General features: G+C 43.2%; 1 protein-coding gene across 2 annotated transcripts; it reads right to left on the bottom strand.

Annotated features, from left to right (window-relative positions):
- Positions 1–357: 357 nt before the first annotated feature.
- LOC136423479 (plastin-2-like) lies at positions 358–10,853 on the bottom strand. Of its 2 annotated transcripts, XM_066411639.1 has the most exons (11): positions 10,713–10,853; positions 9,876–9,929; positions 9,200–9,447; positions 8,114–8,361; positions 6,963–7,114; positions 6,276–6,412; positions 5,133–5,254; positions 3,848–3,975; positions 2,950–3,124; positions 2,198–2,307; positions 358–1,233 (listed from the first exon to the last, which is right to left on the bottom strand). In XM_066411639.1, the coding sequence occupies exons 3-11, from the start codon at positions 9,373–9,375 to the stop codon at positions 934–936; spliced, it is 1,548 nt and encodes a 515-aa protein (XP_066267736.1). In that variant the 5' UTR covers positions 9,376–9,447; positions 9,876–9,929; positions 10,713–10,853; the 3' UTR covers positions 358–933. The 2 variants fall into 2 exon arrangements, with proteins under 2 accessions (XP_066267736.1, XP_066267735.1); XM_066411638.1 differs by lacking the exon at positions 9,876–9,929.
- Positions 10,854–18,334: the final 7,481 nt, after the last annotated feature.

Below are 18,334 nucleotides of genomic sequence, written 5' to 3'. Positions count from 1 at the left end.
TCACGAGACTAAATATACGGCAAGATTGACCCCGTGTGACCCCAGTGGCAGGATGATGTGTCGTTTGTTTTCTCTCACCGCTGCGCAAGGAATGATGGGTCACAGGTGCGCATCCGTCAAAAGCAACAGGTCACTGTCAATGTCGTCCTTCTGTTTTGCAGTTCAGATCGGAAGAAATGGCACTGAAGAAATAAATGTAAATCAAAGAGTCCTCTGTGAAGACCGATTGTAGATAAGGACGTGACTTTTGACAGGATAATCCTGCTAACAGAATAAGAATTTGCAATGTTGACAGGATAATGATCCTACAGCTGCTGTTAACAAAACAAAACGAAATCAAGACAAGTAAGCAAATACTAAATCACCAGCAGTTTATTGGCAGACTATGGAAAAAACTATTGAAAATCTTGTTAACTGAAGGGACCACCCTAAAGATCAATAAATAAACTATAAATGAATTACAATTCAACATTTGTTTCTTATGGCAGTTTAACATATAGTATGGCCTAATTCAATTTGCAATCAAGCATGTGACAGAAGTAATGATGAAAGTAATGATATTACGAATGTTTTTCGAATTTGCATTAAATGTGCTGCGTATTGCGCTTTCTGTGCAATTCTGTACCAAACAAACATATCCATGGATTTTGTTAAACATCTCCATAGATGCATTTTGCAGTCCATTTTGTTAACAGTTCATCTTGTTATCTCTAGCCCGACGTAAGGTAAGGTAAGGTAAGGTAAGCGTAGAATTTAAAAACAAAACAAGTTCACGGTAAATCTAGAGTCATTTGTAAGATTGACAGGGGCTTCCTACCAATGCCCATTTCTGTAGGATGTGAGAAATCAAGCATATTTAGGATGAAAGAGATTAAAAATATCAATGCCTCATGTAAGTTCAATTGATATCAGTGCCATTTCAGCAGGATGTTTTCACTGCACCTTCTGCAACCCCCTTCCCATCAGACATGCAAACACTGTTAACACCATCTTTGGCTTGACCTCCACCAGGTCCTCTGGCAGGGCGTACACGCGGGCACCGATCTTCCTGGCCATGGAGATCGCGTACTTGGCGTTTGACAACCTCTCGTCAGGATTTGTCCCGTCACGAACGTTGGTGTAGTCGATAGATCCGGGCTTGATGGCGTCGATAAGGTCCAGTACCACACGGCTGGAGCTGATCTCCGGATCCTGGAAGCTGCTGATGGAAGTCTCCTTCCAAGCTTCTTGTAACTACACAAAAGTTAGATTACAAGCAATTAACGGCAGGGTTTTCGGCCCAGAATCCAGCGGTCCCGGGTTCGAATCCCCTCCGGACGCCACCGATCTTGTGCCCCTGGGAAAAGGCACTTCACACGACTTTCCTCACTCCATCCAAGTGTAAAAACGGGTATATTATGTGTGTGGGTTACGACACCAGCAATAGCTGCCTGTGTCCCGCGAGTATTGCACTGTTGCAATTCTAATCAAATCGAGCAATTAGATAAAGGCAGCCGAGCTTTGTACATTCTGACTACATACTGAGAATGGTGACAGATGGTCACCAAAATTGACAGAAATATCTGATACATGTCGGGCAGTTTAAAGAAAACCAGAGAACTTTCTTACCCTGATAAAACTAGTCAGTATAAACACACAGTTACACAAATGAGTGGACAAATGCGTGACCTAAAGGGCTGACCCCAAAGTTGCATTGCGCAGTGGAGGGCTTAAAATGGGAATACGACCTAAAATCCATGAAAATTCTTCTTTTCCTTGAAAATGTTGGCCCAATCTGGAGACTTTTGGGGTTAGAAGGAACAGGTAGGGTCTGAGCTTTTTGCATTTTGGTTAGAATTTGTTCAGTTCGCCATTTTAGTTGGCGTAAGGATAGATGTGAGTTGTTGGGTCATGCGGATGGATACATCAGAAATCTGGGGTCAAAGGTAGGGTTTCTTTGAAACTGGCAGAATTCCTCTGAGTTTGAGCTGTACCATCCTCTGTTTTCTTTGCATGGCTATCAAGTAAACCTTTGTGACTTTCTAGTGGAGAAGAAGTTTTAAGATTGAAGCTTGGGTTAGTACGTTTATGAAGCCTTGTTTCAGTGTCTTTAGCATGCTTTCCTAAGGGCAGGCCTAACTTTGGGGTCGGCCCAAAACTGGTCAAAGACAGTGTCAAAGACACTGGTCAGGGTAAGGTTAAAGTAAGTTGTACTCACAGCGGTGTTAACCCAGTCAACAATCTCCTCGTCTTTGATTGGTCCCTCTGATCCCTTCAGGTTCTGAAGCAGGGCCAGGGTGTAAGCCCGCATCAGCTGCCACACCACCGCTGAAACAAATGCAAAAGGCTCAATGGCTGTCATGACAATCTTTATTGAGACAACAAAAGTACAACAACTTTCGTAAGGTCTTCTACAACTATGGGATACAAAATGATTAACCTACGTACAAGTATATGAATGATTCAACAATTTGCAGCGTTTATCATGAAATCGTGGACAATCTAGGATAAAGCGTCGTTCATCATCAATCTCATGGATGGCCAAAGTCAAGTGGAAATTCGCATACCTAAACAGACAAAGAAGGCAAAGTGGACTAGTACAAAATAAGCCAGGCACGCCTTTTCAAGTTATTGCCTACCAAACTCAATTCTAACTTCTCCAGAAGTAGTGGCTTCAGACAGTTCAGGAAAGCAGACATAAGCTGGAAACATTTAGATTCACTGAGGCTAACATTGTCAGAGTGAAGAAACAGAAGTGGGAAAGTGAGAAAGATTCGGCATACTTTTCTTAGCTAATATCTGACTCGTTATCTAACCAAAACAGTAGCATAGTGGCTTCAGGGAAACAGATTCAAGGCTAACATTGTCAGAACAACATCTTAACATAGATGAAAACAGATCCTATGCAATCATTGTCAGAGCCACATCTTATAGCACTTAGACATACATGTAATATACTCTGAAACATACCCAGTGTCAATCTATTGCCGTCGAAGATGTCCTTTCCACCCACACCGACCAGAGAGAACTTCATGTCCTTGCCGAGCTCGACGGCATATTCGCAGTTCTCCATCTTCTTCATGTTTCCTCCCGGATCTTCGAACTCCTTGTTGACACGGCCCCAGTCAACAACTCCCGGTTTTACCTACATGTGGCAGAGATGTGAAATCACTGATCACTAGAGTTAGGTATTTGTGCTACATATACTTCAGGTTTGCTATGTTAGTTTAGCGATTACGGGTCTTTTTATAGATATGAATTGGTATTGAATTTTTATTTTTATTTGAGTTGAATGTGTGATAGTTGTGTGCCGATTTGTTAAAAATAGAGAGAACGCTAGCGACCCCAAAAAAACACCCCTCCAAATAAAATGGTATGACGACCCTGTGACGTCACAATTCAAGACGGCGGCCACCACACATACCAACGGATCCAACAAAGGTTTTGCTGCGCAAAGCTTTTGATAATGATACTGTTGAACAGTCGGCAATCTACTGTGTTTGCAATTGCATCAACATCAATTAACACAAAAGTACTTTACTTTCAAGCAATCCAAGCTAAATTACAGCGTAAAAGTCAAGCGGTTAGCGACCCTACCTCTGAAACTAGCTAGACGCTGTGAGTCGCTCATCTGACATGCATGCTACAGAAAAGGGTCGCAGTCCTTAAGACGAGACGTTAAGCCTTGACCCACTGTTCTTTTTTTGTGCTTGTCAAAGGGAGGAAATTTTCATGGTTCGATGGTACTGTACATAGCTTCTGTCTTCTCTGTCACGACCAGTGGGAGATTAGCTCTTCAGTGGATGACTTTCACTCGGACTCACACAGTACAATACAGTACAGTAGAGCGCAGACAGACAAAACTTACCTTGTCGCATATCTGGAGCAGGATGAGGCCGTCCATCATGTCGCTGTAGAGATGATTGACACGCGGGCTGACCCCCAAACTGTTCATCCAGTTACGGAATGTCTTCTCTTCACGCGTCTCCTTGAGTCCTGAAAGAGAAAGGTACAACATATTAGGAAAAATTCATGACCATCCATCAAGCCCTTCTTGAGTTATTCCCTTTCAAAGTCTGAAGCAAAACCTGCTCGAGCAGTTCCAAAAAAAGCCGCTAGGGGGCAAAACCTATACCACTTACTCTCTGTCTAAAGAGCTATCTACCACTCAAAAATCAGAACCATAGCATGTCCAGAACACAAGATATCTAAACAGGAAGTTCCGCTGCAGTACCGTAACAAGCCGCTAGGGGACCCAAAATCTAATTATTTCTAAGTCTGATCAAGACCTACCCACCTACAAAAAATTAAGACAATCCATGCAAGCCTTCTCGAGTTATGCTGGTCGTTACAAACGCTACCCTATGCGCATATCCGTATCGGCGAAGGTAATGAAGACTGTATGTTCAGTAAGTAGGGCTGTGTACCTAATGATAAACCCTGTAACTGTAAAATTGTTTAGGTGCAGGTCTGGACATCAAGTGTACCATATGCCAGTACCTGTACAAACTGAAACAGTAGTACACACCATCTTTTTGATAGGGAAGTCAATGACAGTGATAATGACTATTTTGGCGAAGAAAGTTGTACAGTAGTTATCAATGAAATAGTTTAATTTGTAAATACTTTTGTAGATAAAGAATATGTAAATCCTCATACAAAGATGCCAAAATCCTTAAAGATTAAGGTACATAGCCCTATATATAACCATGCAGACATTTCAAGATTCATGTTACAAATACATGTACAATGCAACAGGGTGGAGTGCATTTTGATTTGTCTGATCCGTGAATAACAAACATGTGAATTCAAAGGCAAAGATTATGACAAACATGTGAATTCAAGGGCAAAGATTGTGAAGTTTAGGTAAGTAGGAGTCTAGGAGAGAATCAGACACCCCAGGCCAGCACACTTGTAAGGAGCCATGCCACAATCCACGAGGTAACATACCCAGCCTTTTCTTTACAACTCCTGTAATGTACGTATGCTTTACTCCTGTATTGCAGCAGTTACAAACAAAACACGGAAAAAGTTACACGAACACTCCAGTTTCTCCCAACTTTAAATCAAATCCCCGCTAACATACACAGTAAGTAAATGCAAGGCAAAAACTATGCCATGTTCATTATATCACATTATCTCTACCTTCTCACCTTCAATGTCTGGCATCTCTTCAGGCAGGTCCAGGGCTGGCCAGGTGTTGAACAGGTTGGCAACGAAGGCTGTGTTCATCTTGGAGTTCCCCTGAACAACATCCTTCGGTGTCACAAAGGCCCTGACAGGGTGAAGAACACAGGCTTGACTCAGCAACAACTCTTACAATAAACATTAGGAACATCTCAACTAAGTTTTAAAATCTTGAAGTAATCTGGCTTTGTTGAGTTGGGAAAACACTAGGTAATGTTACATGTACTAGGTTAATGAATAAACAAACGGATATCTGAACTGAATGTCACTGAATGTGAATGACACACTTAAACTTTAACAATGTCATGAGTCTGTCTGTAGGTATTCATACACATTTGTAGTCTGCAATACTGTTTTCTTAACTTAATGTCGTGAACATAATGTTGCCGGCTGCTTAATGTATCCAAATAACTAAGAAAAACAGAAACAATTTTTGGCATGCACAGAACACGAAACTTTCTACTAACACAACACAGTCATATTTGATATTGTTAAATAGATTTTATACAATTTTTTACTCACTCAAAAATAGATATAATGTCTCATATCTGAATAAAACAACTCTTTTTACACAACCAAGAGATTTATTCAACCGACATATCGGTGATCATCTGTCACCTTCTCCAACGTCGGTTGAATAAATATCTTGGTTGTGTAAAAAGAGTATTTTTATTCAGTGACTTACCAACCTGATGAAACTAGTCTCATACCTGTCTATGGAATAATCTGCAGCCATATAAATATAGAATACAACACGGGGTATTCCGTATCACCCGAGGTACCAGCCCGACCGCGGGTCGGATCGCCCGACGGCCGTAGCTATAGGTCATACCCACCCGAGAAAACACACATTTCAATGCGGAATGCGCCAGAAGTTGAGGGAGTTTTGTGTCCTCGAACACAAAACTGCAACAACATTGATGATTCTAATCTCCGAATCCGGTATTCAAATTTCCGACGGCGGCGCAACCGGCGCGCTCGAAATGCATTCGAAATATTCTATGGAAGCCTGTGTGATAACACTCCCGAACCCTATGTGTTCCGGATAGTTATCACACGGTCCGGAACACCCGTATCAGGCCGAGACATGACATAAGTTATATCATTACCTGCAGCCCAGCTTGTCAGCATTCTGCAGCATGAGTTCCGCACGCTGTTCTGGGTCCTTTTCTTTCAGAGGTCCAAGGTCAACTCCACTATCCGATGGGGCAATTTGCTTCAGCAGATATAAGTAGCCTTCGGCGTGCTGCAATAGGGGTGGGGGGGGTGCAACTCTATGTTAGAACTCAAAATACAAAGTGTGTCAAGGTTACCGAGCCACCAATATCAGCCGGGCTTTTTCTAGTAAGGAGGGGAAAAGAGGTGTCACGCCCTCATTCTTTAGCCAAGTGCCCCCTTTCCCTGGAGAGCAGCTAGGTTCTCTGACAAGCATAATTGAGACTGACAAGGGATGCTACCAAGCCACAAGTGTGACCTGCCCTTTCAACTGTGACCTGTCTGACAGTAATTGTGCCCCTTAAGAAGATTTATAATTCAATACAAATTCCCAAAGACACCACACCTTTAACACCATTCCCCCTGCTTGGTGGCTCCGCCCCCTTGCAATGCTTACCCTACCTAACCCTGATCTCCCACAGAATGTACGTTACAATGGGGAAACAATAGCAAACCTAGTTTCAGCAGCAACATATGATATACTAAGAATATAACACGGAGTCATTAATTTTTCACAAAACCAGCAGAAACAGACATGCTGACATACATGTGAGCTGATTATGACATTTCAAACTTCCTACCATAAGGCTTTTTTCGAGGATGTGTTTCTCCCTGAACTCGTATATTTGTACATTCACCAAGTGAAAGCTGACCCAGCGCTGTAACGTTTCCTCTGGGGTCAGTTTCGGTAAATCTTCCATGTCTTCCCCATCCTTCAGCAGCTGCACAAGACCTGCAACACGTCCAGGAAAATGTCAGATACTCAGCCAGGCAGTTAGCTAGCAAGACGCCAAAGCTCTTCAAGACGCCTTACACTAACTAGGAATAAGAAATTAGATGCCCTCCTTTTGTAAGGTACACCCAGAGGGCACCCTGTTTTTGTTTTGTTTTCGTTTGTATTACATACCCGCTAAACCGCCTCAAGGCGTAACACACCAAGTTTGTACTAAAAAGTACAAGCTGCATATCCGGACAGATTTATATGATCCACTCACACCGAGAAGGACCCCTACTCTTTTCAGTGTGGTGGATCCTTTTACGTACGTGCTCAATGTGTGGCTCTCCTCAAACACTAGCTAGGTACTCATTTTCGCCTGAGTGACGTGAGGAAAGTACATTTCCAAAGGGCACAACGTCAACGGGACAAATCAGGGAACGCCGTTACCTCTGGGTTCTGGGGCCAAACACCCTGCCACTGCGCCACCGCGATGCCACTTATGATATACTAAGGGTGTATATTTATGTTTCCCTGGTAGTTACATACACCTGAACATATGTTTCCCCACTCACACTGTGACTCAGTTGTCTTTTTCCTCAAACCAGACACTGGGACACATACAAATTGACTGCAACGCTACCGGGTAACTGTTATCCACAGAGCCAATTGGGTAAGGATTTTCACGTTATTATTCACATGTTATAATGTTGATCTTACTCTTGTACGTAAGATAAGCACTAGCAATACTGCTTTTAGCCAAATCCTCGTAAAATAAATGTGTATAAGACGAATATGCTGTAAATGCATTTAAGTTTGCGTGTTTTTTAGGGAGAAAATGGCGTGTTCGCGGTGGTTTTGAGTTCACGTTTAGAACAATAGTAACGGTTAGCGCTTCAGTAATGGGTGGGCAAAGGGTTTCGCGGTGGTTTAAGTTCGCGTTGAAGAGTTCACCGCGGAAACCGCGAACATAAAACTACCGCGAACATTTCGGCATTTACAGTATTGTGTTCTGACCTGGGCTGTGCTGCACGTCGATCCGAGCGAACAGTCCGGTCCTGATGATCTGCCAGAGCAGCCCCAGCACCAGGTGGGGCTTGCCCTCCTGCAGGTCCACCGCCCCGATGTTCACGGTGTTGCAGCCGATGGCGCTGGCGGAGTTCAGGGCCAGGTTCAGGTTCCCTGTGGCCTTGTACTGGTTCAGTTTGCCCGTGTTAATCGCACGCTCATCGATGGTGCCAGGGCACGACAGGTTGATCAATTTGCTACAAGACAAATCATAAAAAAAAAACACCGAATAAACGAATATGTTTATCGCAAGTACAAGTACATGCTCGAAGGCTAATTGCAAGAACATAATACATGAGTATAATGGTACAGATAAAGAGCTATTAAGGACTAGTTTATACTACAGTCAACCACTTACTTTTACATCATAGAATATACATCGATCTAGCTATGTTGGGGTTAGCTCTTTCTTTTGAGGCAGTGATAAGAAATGCTTTTATCAAGAAAAGCTAGATGCACAGGAAGAACGGGGTGAGCCTATAATGTTAGCTGTTATGTGGAGAAAGATGCAAACAACTAACCATGATATTGCAAATGCCAAATATAAACATATTGATCATTTTGCTGCATGACAAATAATAAGAAACACTTGTAAGAAAAGTGGCCTTGTGATTAGGCGTGTTGACCCTGAACTTGGAGGTGCTGAGTTTGAATTATGTTGTGCCCTTGGAAGAGGCACTTTACATACATTTTCTCACTCGACTCTCGTGTGAAATGCTTTTAAAAAATCTGGCGGCACAGCAAGAAAGGGGTGCGCATACAATTGTAAAATGAGGAGAGATTCAAATAACTATCATGACATCGCAAATATAACCAACAAAATCTGTATGAAATGCAAGATGAAGCCAAGAAACTACAATGACATAGCAAATAAAATTGGCCAACATAGTTTTACTAGTACAGATAAGTGTGATGCAGAATGACTGAATGCAGCCAGAGGTTGTTTCTAGAACTACCTGAGCTGCAGAATACAGTGGATCATCATCATCATCATAAGTGTGATGGGTTCTTTAACAGCTCCAAAACGTGACTCACCAGAGGAGTATGCCGTCCTGGATTTTGGTCCACAGCTCGTCCGTGTTGACGTCGATGTCCAAGTAGGGCTTGCAGTCTTCATCGTTGGCCAGGTTGCTGTTGATCCAGTCGGCGAAGGCTGTTTTCTCCTCCTCTGAGTAGGAATCCGTGGTCCCTTCCTCCGATACGGCTGACATGCCGCCCTTCTTCACAATACCCTGGTCCGTAAAGGTGTGAGGAATGTGGCTGGACTTCACCTCAACACACACCTGGAAAGCATGTATATGACGTCCATATATATATATATATATATATATATATATATATATATATATATATATATATATATATATATATATATAGAGAGAGAGAGAGAGAGAGAGAGAGAGAGAGAGAGAGAGAGAGAGAGAGAGAGATAGATAGATAGATAGATAGATAGATAGATAGATAGATAGATAGATAGATAGATAGATAGATAAATAGATAGATAGATAGAGATAGATAGATAGATAGATAGATAGATAGAGATATGAAGTCCAGCCTTCTTTATATATATATGTATATATATAGAGAGAGAGAGATTAGCCCTGGAATGTTAAAAAATCGTTTATTTGTTTGTTTGTTCAGACCTGCGTGACGCTAAATGCAGTCAGCCTCTCTACGCCCTACTCGAAATTCTGAGTCAAAACTCACCCACCTAGCGGCTGAACTCTTGCGTCAAAGTTGGTGATTTTTAGTATCTTGGAGATGACTAGAATTTAGAAATACATTCTTATTTAGTTCTTTGCATGAGCGATAATGACCCAGTCTAGACTAACGTGAGGTCACACACAATGAGTCAAAAGGAGTCTAACCTGTTTGTTTACTTATAATACAAGGCACTATTGAACTGCGAACTTTCACATCTGACACGGGAGGCCACATTTGAACCGATAAACACCACAGCTTGCTTATGAATGAAGACATTTATGGTGGAAATGTCTATTTTCGTGTATATAGAAATAATAACGTGCCGTTATAGAAGGACCAATGCTATCACATACGTTGAAGTTCTCCCAACTCCACTCCAAAGTATTTGAAGGAATACGGTCTCATTGCACAATGTCATGGCTCCTCCAATGACAACATGGTATCCTGACGTGCGCTCTTGTAAAAGACACTAATTTTGTGCGGTAACGTTCATTCAAATTGATATAACAAATGCACTGACAGTGACTGTAAGTGATAATCTGGTCACGTCCATTACCTACCAAACCAATTACCCCGCCCCATTCCTATATAATGCCTTGCCCCACCTTGACACGATACTTTTGAGCATAACGTGTGGCAACTGAAAACCAGAAGAAGCATTCAGTGCGAGAAAGCCTTTCAGAAAGCGTAGAAAACTGTTCTGGTCGTTTTCAGAGTTAGCAGCCATGGCAGCACATGCCTTCTAATATGAAAAAAGGGTAACTATTACATTTATATAGCTGTCTACGTCGCAATGCAAACATTCTTCAGAGATCTAAAATTTGTACAGTAAATGCATTCCCACCTGTGAGGCACAAATCGGACGATAATGTTGGAGATATCTTAGTGATGATCCGCCACGGTATTACTTCTACATTAAATGATCATGAAGTCGAACCTGTCTGGTCGCTCTGGAGCTAATTGTGAGTCAAACTATCGGAATGTCAAAATTTCACCTCTGACATATATGGGAGTGGCAATGAATAAACATCGCAGCTTGGCCTTGAGTGGAGTAGAGTAGACAGTGTAATATGGTTTTCGATGGTGCAACTGATTGTTATTTTTGTGCATTGGGTAAACAAATACTAGATATAGAAGTACGTGCATCATAGAGGGACCATCGTAAGATCTCGGGGTTATACATAGATGTAGTTGTAGTGTGTTGTAGTCTCACGTCATCGATCGAGAGAGGTTATCGTACTCAGGGTACTCTGGTGTTCTTTGCTGAGCTCTTTGCTTGCGTTGCCTTTCAGCACTGGATACCACAGTATACTTATTGGGATTTTGATGATCCCCAAGCAGATCTAACGGTTGTAAAGACCCTCCTTTTGCCTGTTGGATACGGTCTTTGCAACCGTGGGATCTGCTTGGAGATTATGACAAAGTGACACATTGCGATATTGTCATATATGAGAAATACCCCCACGTCACGACGCCTCCTTGCGATTCCTTCCTGATCTGTACCATGGTCACGACTTTGTGCACTTTTACCATGTGTCGCACTGTGGCGCGTCTGTGCCTTACAGCGAAACGTTGGCCTCTACGACACACTTTGAAGAGCAAAGACGTATGTGAGACGATGACAGTGGGGCAACCAGGGGTTGAGCACGGTGGACTTAACTGAAGAAAGGTATAAAACACACAGGCATGCACACACACACAAACACACACACACACACACACACACACACGCACGCACACACACACACACACACACACACACACACACACACACACACACATACACACAGACAAATACAGGCACACACACACACACACACAGACAAATACAGGCACACACACACACTTGCAATTGGCTCCTCCCTATGTCGTGCCTTTAAGATATGTAAGATGATTTCGTTCCAAAGTCCTCCGTACTGGCAGTAAAAATAACAGACGGAATCATTCCACTGACTACAATGCTATGCAGGAATAGCAGTTTGTTATGTTTAGAACTGTCTCTTTTTTCTTGTTGTTGCAAAATACGTACATTTTTTTATAGAAACGCGAGCGTTGACTCCACAAATAGACAGATAGATCCTGACTTGCACATCTTGAATCGAGGCTGTTGCTGACTTCGTGCGTTTTCCCCGAACAGCTCTTTAGAGAAATCTGTCCAAGGTCCTTGCGGCTTCGCGTGCTGATAAGCGAAGGCCAAGTTTACAATCGGGACCCCTGCTGGAAATAGACATGTCAACAGCGATACCGTGGACAATGCTCCTCGCCTCGTGTTTCTGTTTTGTGAAGCGTGGCTGTCGCTAATCGTTTGCTGAGTTCCTGCAAATGCAGAAATGTTCACGGTGGTTTTATGTTCGCAGTTTTCGCGGTGAACTCTTCAGCGCGAACTTAAAACCACCGCGAAACTTTTGCCTAGTGTCTACCAGATTAACTACGCCGGCTATAGTATAGGGAGAATATTTGCCAGGGTTTCACCTGGATTGCAGATTGGACCCTCTTTCTGTAACCGACTCCCTCCATACAATTCACAATTTGGCCAATTTTTACTATTTTCCCAGCAATCCGCGGGGCCTGGTAGAGGCTACATTTTGCCCACCAATGACTGTAGCGCTACGATTGTTTCAAACACGAACTTAAAACCACCGCGAACACTCCATTTTCTCCCTACCGCGAAATAAAAACCATGCGAACTTAAATGCTTTCACAGCAACAACTTTCTCTCCTTCTTGAAGCTGAGCCAAAAAGTCTGCTTCTGTTTTTAGTTACCGCAGGATGTTTTCCCTTGAAATGTGTTGGTACTTTTCGTCTGCATTGTTAGCAAAGGTCGGAAAGAGACTTGGCCCGCGCGGCCGTGTGCCAAGCCTGAGAGATCGTCTGACAAAGTTGATAACATTGTTTGTGGTTACCGGTGACACACCGGTTTGTTGGAGCTATTGGCATTGTGTCGGGTTGTTGTGACAAGCAGGTGGCGAGCAAGCGGTATCTGTATCTACATAGCCGGTATAACCGCCATTTGGCGTAACACACCAGCTTCGCAGGCACGCGGCGCGACAGCAGCTGGTTACTAGTATATATATTTTTTTTATCTATTCATTGTATTTTCATGAACAAGAAAAATGTGCAAAGAAAAGATGAACATACTATAAGGAACATAAATACATAAATACCACGGATCTACGAAACACACAAAAAAAGACATCAACATAATGTATAAGCAGAAGTGAATACAGATCATATATATTGAATTGGTAAAGGAAAATAAATACTAGTATATAAAACTGAACATAGGCCTTTGACATAGACTGGAGTTGGACAGTTAAAATTTGGATACGCCAAACGTCGTATTGTAGATTGATTGCAGTTTGCTTTGCTTCCGATTCAGACGGATTTGCACAACCCAGATGTCAGGTGTTTAAGTCGATGATAATTTGCCTTTGATCGATCCCACCTGATATGATAAGCATTTGAGATAAAAGCTTGTTCATCTCTGACAGGATAAGGCAAGAAAGTTTCGGCATCCAAGCGATTGTCGAACGTACACGCTATTTTGACCTGAGTACTGCGGTCGGGCTCTCTCGGCACCAGAAAGCCTCTTGCGGCTGGCAGGTAACGGCAGTTTTAAATGCCATTACAGATCGCTCCCTCGGTTATATTTTGGTGACAATTTTTTCATTGTCTAAAGATCGTGTGTGCTTGCAATAGAAAGTAAAACATCTCCGTAAACTCTCTTTTTTTATTGGAATTACGGCAATGAAAGGTTCGTGTTTTAACGTTATTTCCTATGGGATGGCCTAATTGGCGTGTGAGACCTTAAACCCACATTGTACCCTGACATCCCTTTCACCGATCGTCTAGCTGGTGATGTTTAACCGGACTCGGGTCACCCGTCTGTCGTCTCAGCTCTTCCGCAAGGTCGACGTGACCTTGAGGGCTGATGAAGTTGCTCCTGGGCTCTCCCCAGACGACGTTTTTGTCTCCTTGAACTGTTGTCTCCTGTCATCAGTCACAGATCGCGTCATGAGCTGGATGGGGTCCAACTGTGGCATCGTCTGCGGAGGGGTCGGATTTGTCTGAACATCAGAGAGGGAGAGGAGGAAGAGGGGGAGACACACAGAGAGAGAGAGCGAGAGAGAGCGAGAGAGAGAGTGAGAGAGTGAGAGAGAGAGAGAGAGAGAGACAGGGAGAGACAGAGAGAGAGAGTGAGAGACAGAGAGAGAGACAGGGAGAGACAGAGAGAGACGGACAGATAGACAGACAGACAGACAGACAATCAGTCAGAGAGATTCAGAGGGAAAGGGCCGGAGACAGACAGAGAGAGAGAATAGAGACAACACACACACACACACACACACACACACACACGCACACACACACACACACACACACACACACACACACACACCACACACACACACACACACACAGACAGACATACAGATAGGCAGATGGACAGACAGACAGAGAGACACAGAGAGACAGAAAGGTAGAGGCTCTGATCATTTGGGCATACTTTTACCAGTCCTTTCAAAAAGCGCTTTGCCTTTTACTATTTGCTCAATTATAATAACATTATCCTAAGCTTGACATCCACATACTACCCTCTTCTCTCGACACACGTAGTGGGCTACTGCAGTTCCTTATCATCCTTCGCCTCTCGGTGCAGTGCAACCTACAAATGTATAATCATGGCCGGCTTGTGCCCTAGCCTTGCTCGTACTGACCCTGCTCCGCCCGACAGAGACAGGGATCTCCAGTGTGACACGGTCGGCTCGCTCTCATATCTCTGAACCTGAAAGTCATTACCACACAATTCGTCTTCATTTACACCCTACAACACGCGTCTCCCACAAGGAGGATAAGTCAACAAAGGAATAACGGATTTCCATCATATTTAGTATGCAGGTAGCTTAGACAGAAATGTATACAAATAATACAAAATGGGTCAATTTTGGGCCCCCTAGTGTGTGTCCTTTGTACCACAGCAAACCTATTTTTCGTAGTGTTCTGGATGTGCTGTGGTCTGGCTTTTTCATCGCCATTTTTCCAGATACCGTTGTAATTACTGTTATCTTTTGCCGCCCTTCGCTTGACATTGCGTGGGATTAGGTTCAGCTATGTAAAATCTCTGGTGTGTTGCACACAACCTTGCACTGACGTCCAGCATTCTGGTTCAAGACCATTTAATTCATTAGGAAGATATCTGAGAAAGAGAGAGATAGAGAGAGGGAGAGACAGCCAGAGACAGAGAGAGTGAGAGAGGAAAGGAGGGAGACAGACAGACAGAAATAGAGGCAGAAATAGAGACAAATAGATACGAATAGAGACAAATAGAGAGAGAGAGATAGGGAGAGGGAGAGAGAGATAGAAATAGAAAGAGAGAGGGAGAGAGAGAGGGGGGCTTGGAAGGGGAAACAGCGCTACAGAGAGACAAACATACACACACGGAGACAGAGAGAGAAGGCACACTGCATGCTGTAGAATGTACAAAGTACAAACTAGACAAGGGCGCAATCAAGGTGCAGGGAGGGATGGAGAGAAAGATAGAAAGAGAGAGACAGGAGAAGAGAGGGACTCTTCTTACGTTTACATTTCAAACTCGGAGCACATTTTGTAGGACCATAAAAGGCACTACAGTTCTAACAGCACGCAGGCATATATTCTGGAAATTCGGTCTGATCCACATGAAATTAGGCGTAGCAATGTTTCTCGGTGGGTCCCAGACGGCGAAATAAAACATTGACATTTCCCGCATTTTTGTCACTTAAAGGCGACCAGAGGTCAGGCTGGATACACACTAACACGTGCGGTGCGTGTCGTTCTGTTTTATATCTACTGATTCGCCTGGCATTTTAACCAGTTAATCTGTAATGAAATTTAAATGAGGTTCTTTATCGTTTACCACATCCTTTTGATATCACGTTTGCTTTGTTCTTATACGCAATGTTAGTATGATCTGTCACATTCGCACGATATAGTATCTACCAGACTACCTACGTATACGCCGGCTATAGGTAAAAATAGTACAGCATGTGTACCAGAAATTTGCAAGGGGATTTTGAACGCTATAGGGTTTCATTTACCCCTACATGTAGAGTCTCTCTCTCTCTCTCTCTCTCTCTCTCTCTCTCTCTCTCTCTCTCTCTCTCTCTCTCTCTCTCTCTCTCTCTCTCTCTCTCTCCTATTTTTACCGAATTCTACTATTCTTCAGAAGGCCTGGTGGAGGCTAATCTCTAAGCAGATCTATCGGTGGCACGGCAGGTACTAGGTAGGCCACCGATAGATCTGCTTGGAGATTAGGTGGAGGCTACGTACGATAGGTCTAGAACAACAAACTGAGAGCATTCTTGTGACAGAAGTGGACGCGTCGTTCAACATTACTGTCTTCTGACAGAAAAAAAAGGTTTCCGTAGATCATTGTCATCATTGTAGATGGTCGGTCCGGCCATGGCATTGCTATAAAGAGTCTTGCCATGAAGCCAAAGTTATACAATGAATCATAAGGGACTGCAAAAAAACGTGCATACCGTTGGCCATGCGGTCACCAACCGCGAAGGAATGTTTATTTACTCTGCAGCATACCTTGACTTTGGATGCTATCACTAGCGCCGTCCCACGACGATTCGGGAAGTCTGGCTGAATGGACGATAGAACAAAATCTCTGCTCAGGAAACGGACGATAGGAAAATGGCGGCGAAGGAAATACCATGTACTTAGTCTATAGGCTACCATAACTTGGGTCAGTGATTTTGTAATGAATAAGTTCAGGACTGAAATTTCTCAAACGCAGAACAAGCTTTATGTCGGTCGATCAAACAAGTAGCTTGTTCTCTTCAAAGTTTCTTGCCCTTGATATGATCTATTTTTTTCTAACCCCCTTGATATAACTTTGCACTGGCCAACAAGGGAACGAATACGCTTATACGAACTCTTGTTCGAGATTTGGCAAGCTTTGTCTTCTCCAGTATCTCGCATAGAGGGAAAGTTTGTGAAATGAGGACATCGCCTGTTCCTCTATGGACTCTACTGAAATCTCAGGAAATACCAGATAGTCTCGTCTAGACGAAACGAGTCGGGACAACAATGTCGACGAATCCACGGCGGATTTTAGTAGCCTGGAGTCCGGCCTTGTTAGCGTAAGACCGCTCCCAACGTCGCTACCCTCTAAGTTCTAACAAGGCTGGACACCAGGCTAGGATTTCAGGCGCCTTGGTATTCAATAGACACATACACGTTACTATTTTCATTTGTAAGAAGAACTTAAAACTACATGTAAGACTACGATACAACCGTACCAATATGTGTATACTTGCAAACATGTCTTTGTTCATGATGCTGTGACCTGTACTTAGTCAAGTTGCAAAAATGTACAATAAAGGTCTTCATTCATTCACTACAATTGATTGCGCATGTATACCCGTCCTGTTACTATAAAATACAGTGGCATTTTTTGACATCATTATTAAGTTAGATGTAGATTTTACACTTCATTCTACGTTTTGTATGATAAACTAATCAACGTTCTTCCAAACTCTCAAAATTTTGCAAGATCTTCAAGAGTGGGGATTAAACACCTGATTAACTTTCCTCACGTGCAAACTTGCGACTTAAAGGTGTGAAAAGCCTCCTGTCTTTAAGGAGTTTTATCAACCTCCGACCAATCTTGTCTGTTTGACCACGACGACTCATTTCACAACCAGGCGCGCAGAAACAAAACCAACAGTCCGCACACAAACACAAACTGTGTGGCGCAAACAAAGAATCAAAACTGCGGGTTTGTTGTTCTAACGGCACCAAGGGTTCTGACATTCGTTTGTTTCTAATTTATGCGTAGTTTTTCTTGTCGCACGACTTGAGCTGAAGGTGTGAAGATATTTGTATATCAGACGGAACGACGCGACTTTTGCATTATGCTGGCGACGTGAGGATTACATATTCCGCCCCATGTTTCAATGTTGTCGGTCAACAAGTTCTTGTTTACCGCACAAATAAGCAAGTCAGCTTTAAATAAAGCCTCAGACAAACGTAGCACGCATTTATCTGTAAACTAGCATTGTTGTATTGTGTTGAATAAACGAATTGCGTACGTAGGAAATAGCTCCACCAGGCCTTCCTACGGGGGTAAAGATCGTAGAATTCGGCAGAAAAAGAAGAATAACTGGCCAGGATCTAGGAGAGACAGTCCACTTCAAGCGTTTAGTCTCAGGCATCAAATCTCTGCACGTAAAAGAACCCAACACACTTATAGAGAAGAGTATGGATGACCCGGTGTGCTTGGCTGACATTGCGAGCGGTAACAAACCCACATTGCACTACCACCACTAGCGACTGCTTTACCTATTTTCACGATCTTTCCCCCAAACGTCTGCTTGGAGACTGGAAGATAACCACCTCTTTTGGGGGGGGGGGGGGGGGCACGTGGCTCATTTGCCGCCGAGCTGCCTTCCGATTGGTCCAGGCGTTCCTCACTAA

Source organism: Branchiostoma lanceolatum, chromosome 17, assembly GCF_035083965.1.
Source record: "Branchiostoma lanceolatum isolate klBraLanc5 chromosome 17, klBraLanc5.hap2, whole genome shotgun sequence".
Lineage (NCBI taxonomy): Eukaryota > Metazoa > Chordata > Leptocardii > Amphioxiformes > Branchiostomatidae > Branchiostoma > Branchiostoma lanceolatum.
Note: the sequence above shows the minus strand (reverse complement) of the source record. Positions and strands in the feature narration are given on the sequence as shown.

Bases quoted from the DNA above. Each gene is read 5' to 3' on its own strand.
- LOC136423479 (XM_066411639.1), bottom strand. From the start codon at position 9,375: ATGTCAGCCGTATCGGAGGAAGGGACCACGGATTCCTACTCAGAGGAG. The intron at 5,255-6,275 runs GTAATGATATAA...TCACCCTGTCAG, and splicing joins GCTGACAAGCTGGGCTGCAG to GGCCTTTGTGACACCGAAGG. The intron at 1,234-2,197 runs GTGAGTACAACT...ACTTTTGTGTAG, and splicing joins TTGACTGGGTTAACACCGCT to TTACAAGAAGCTTGGAAGGA.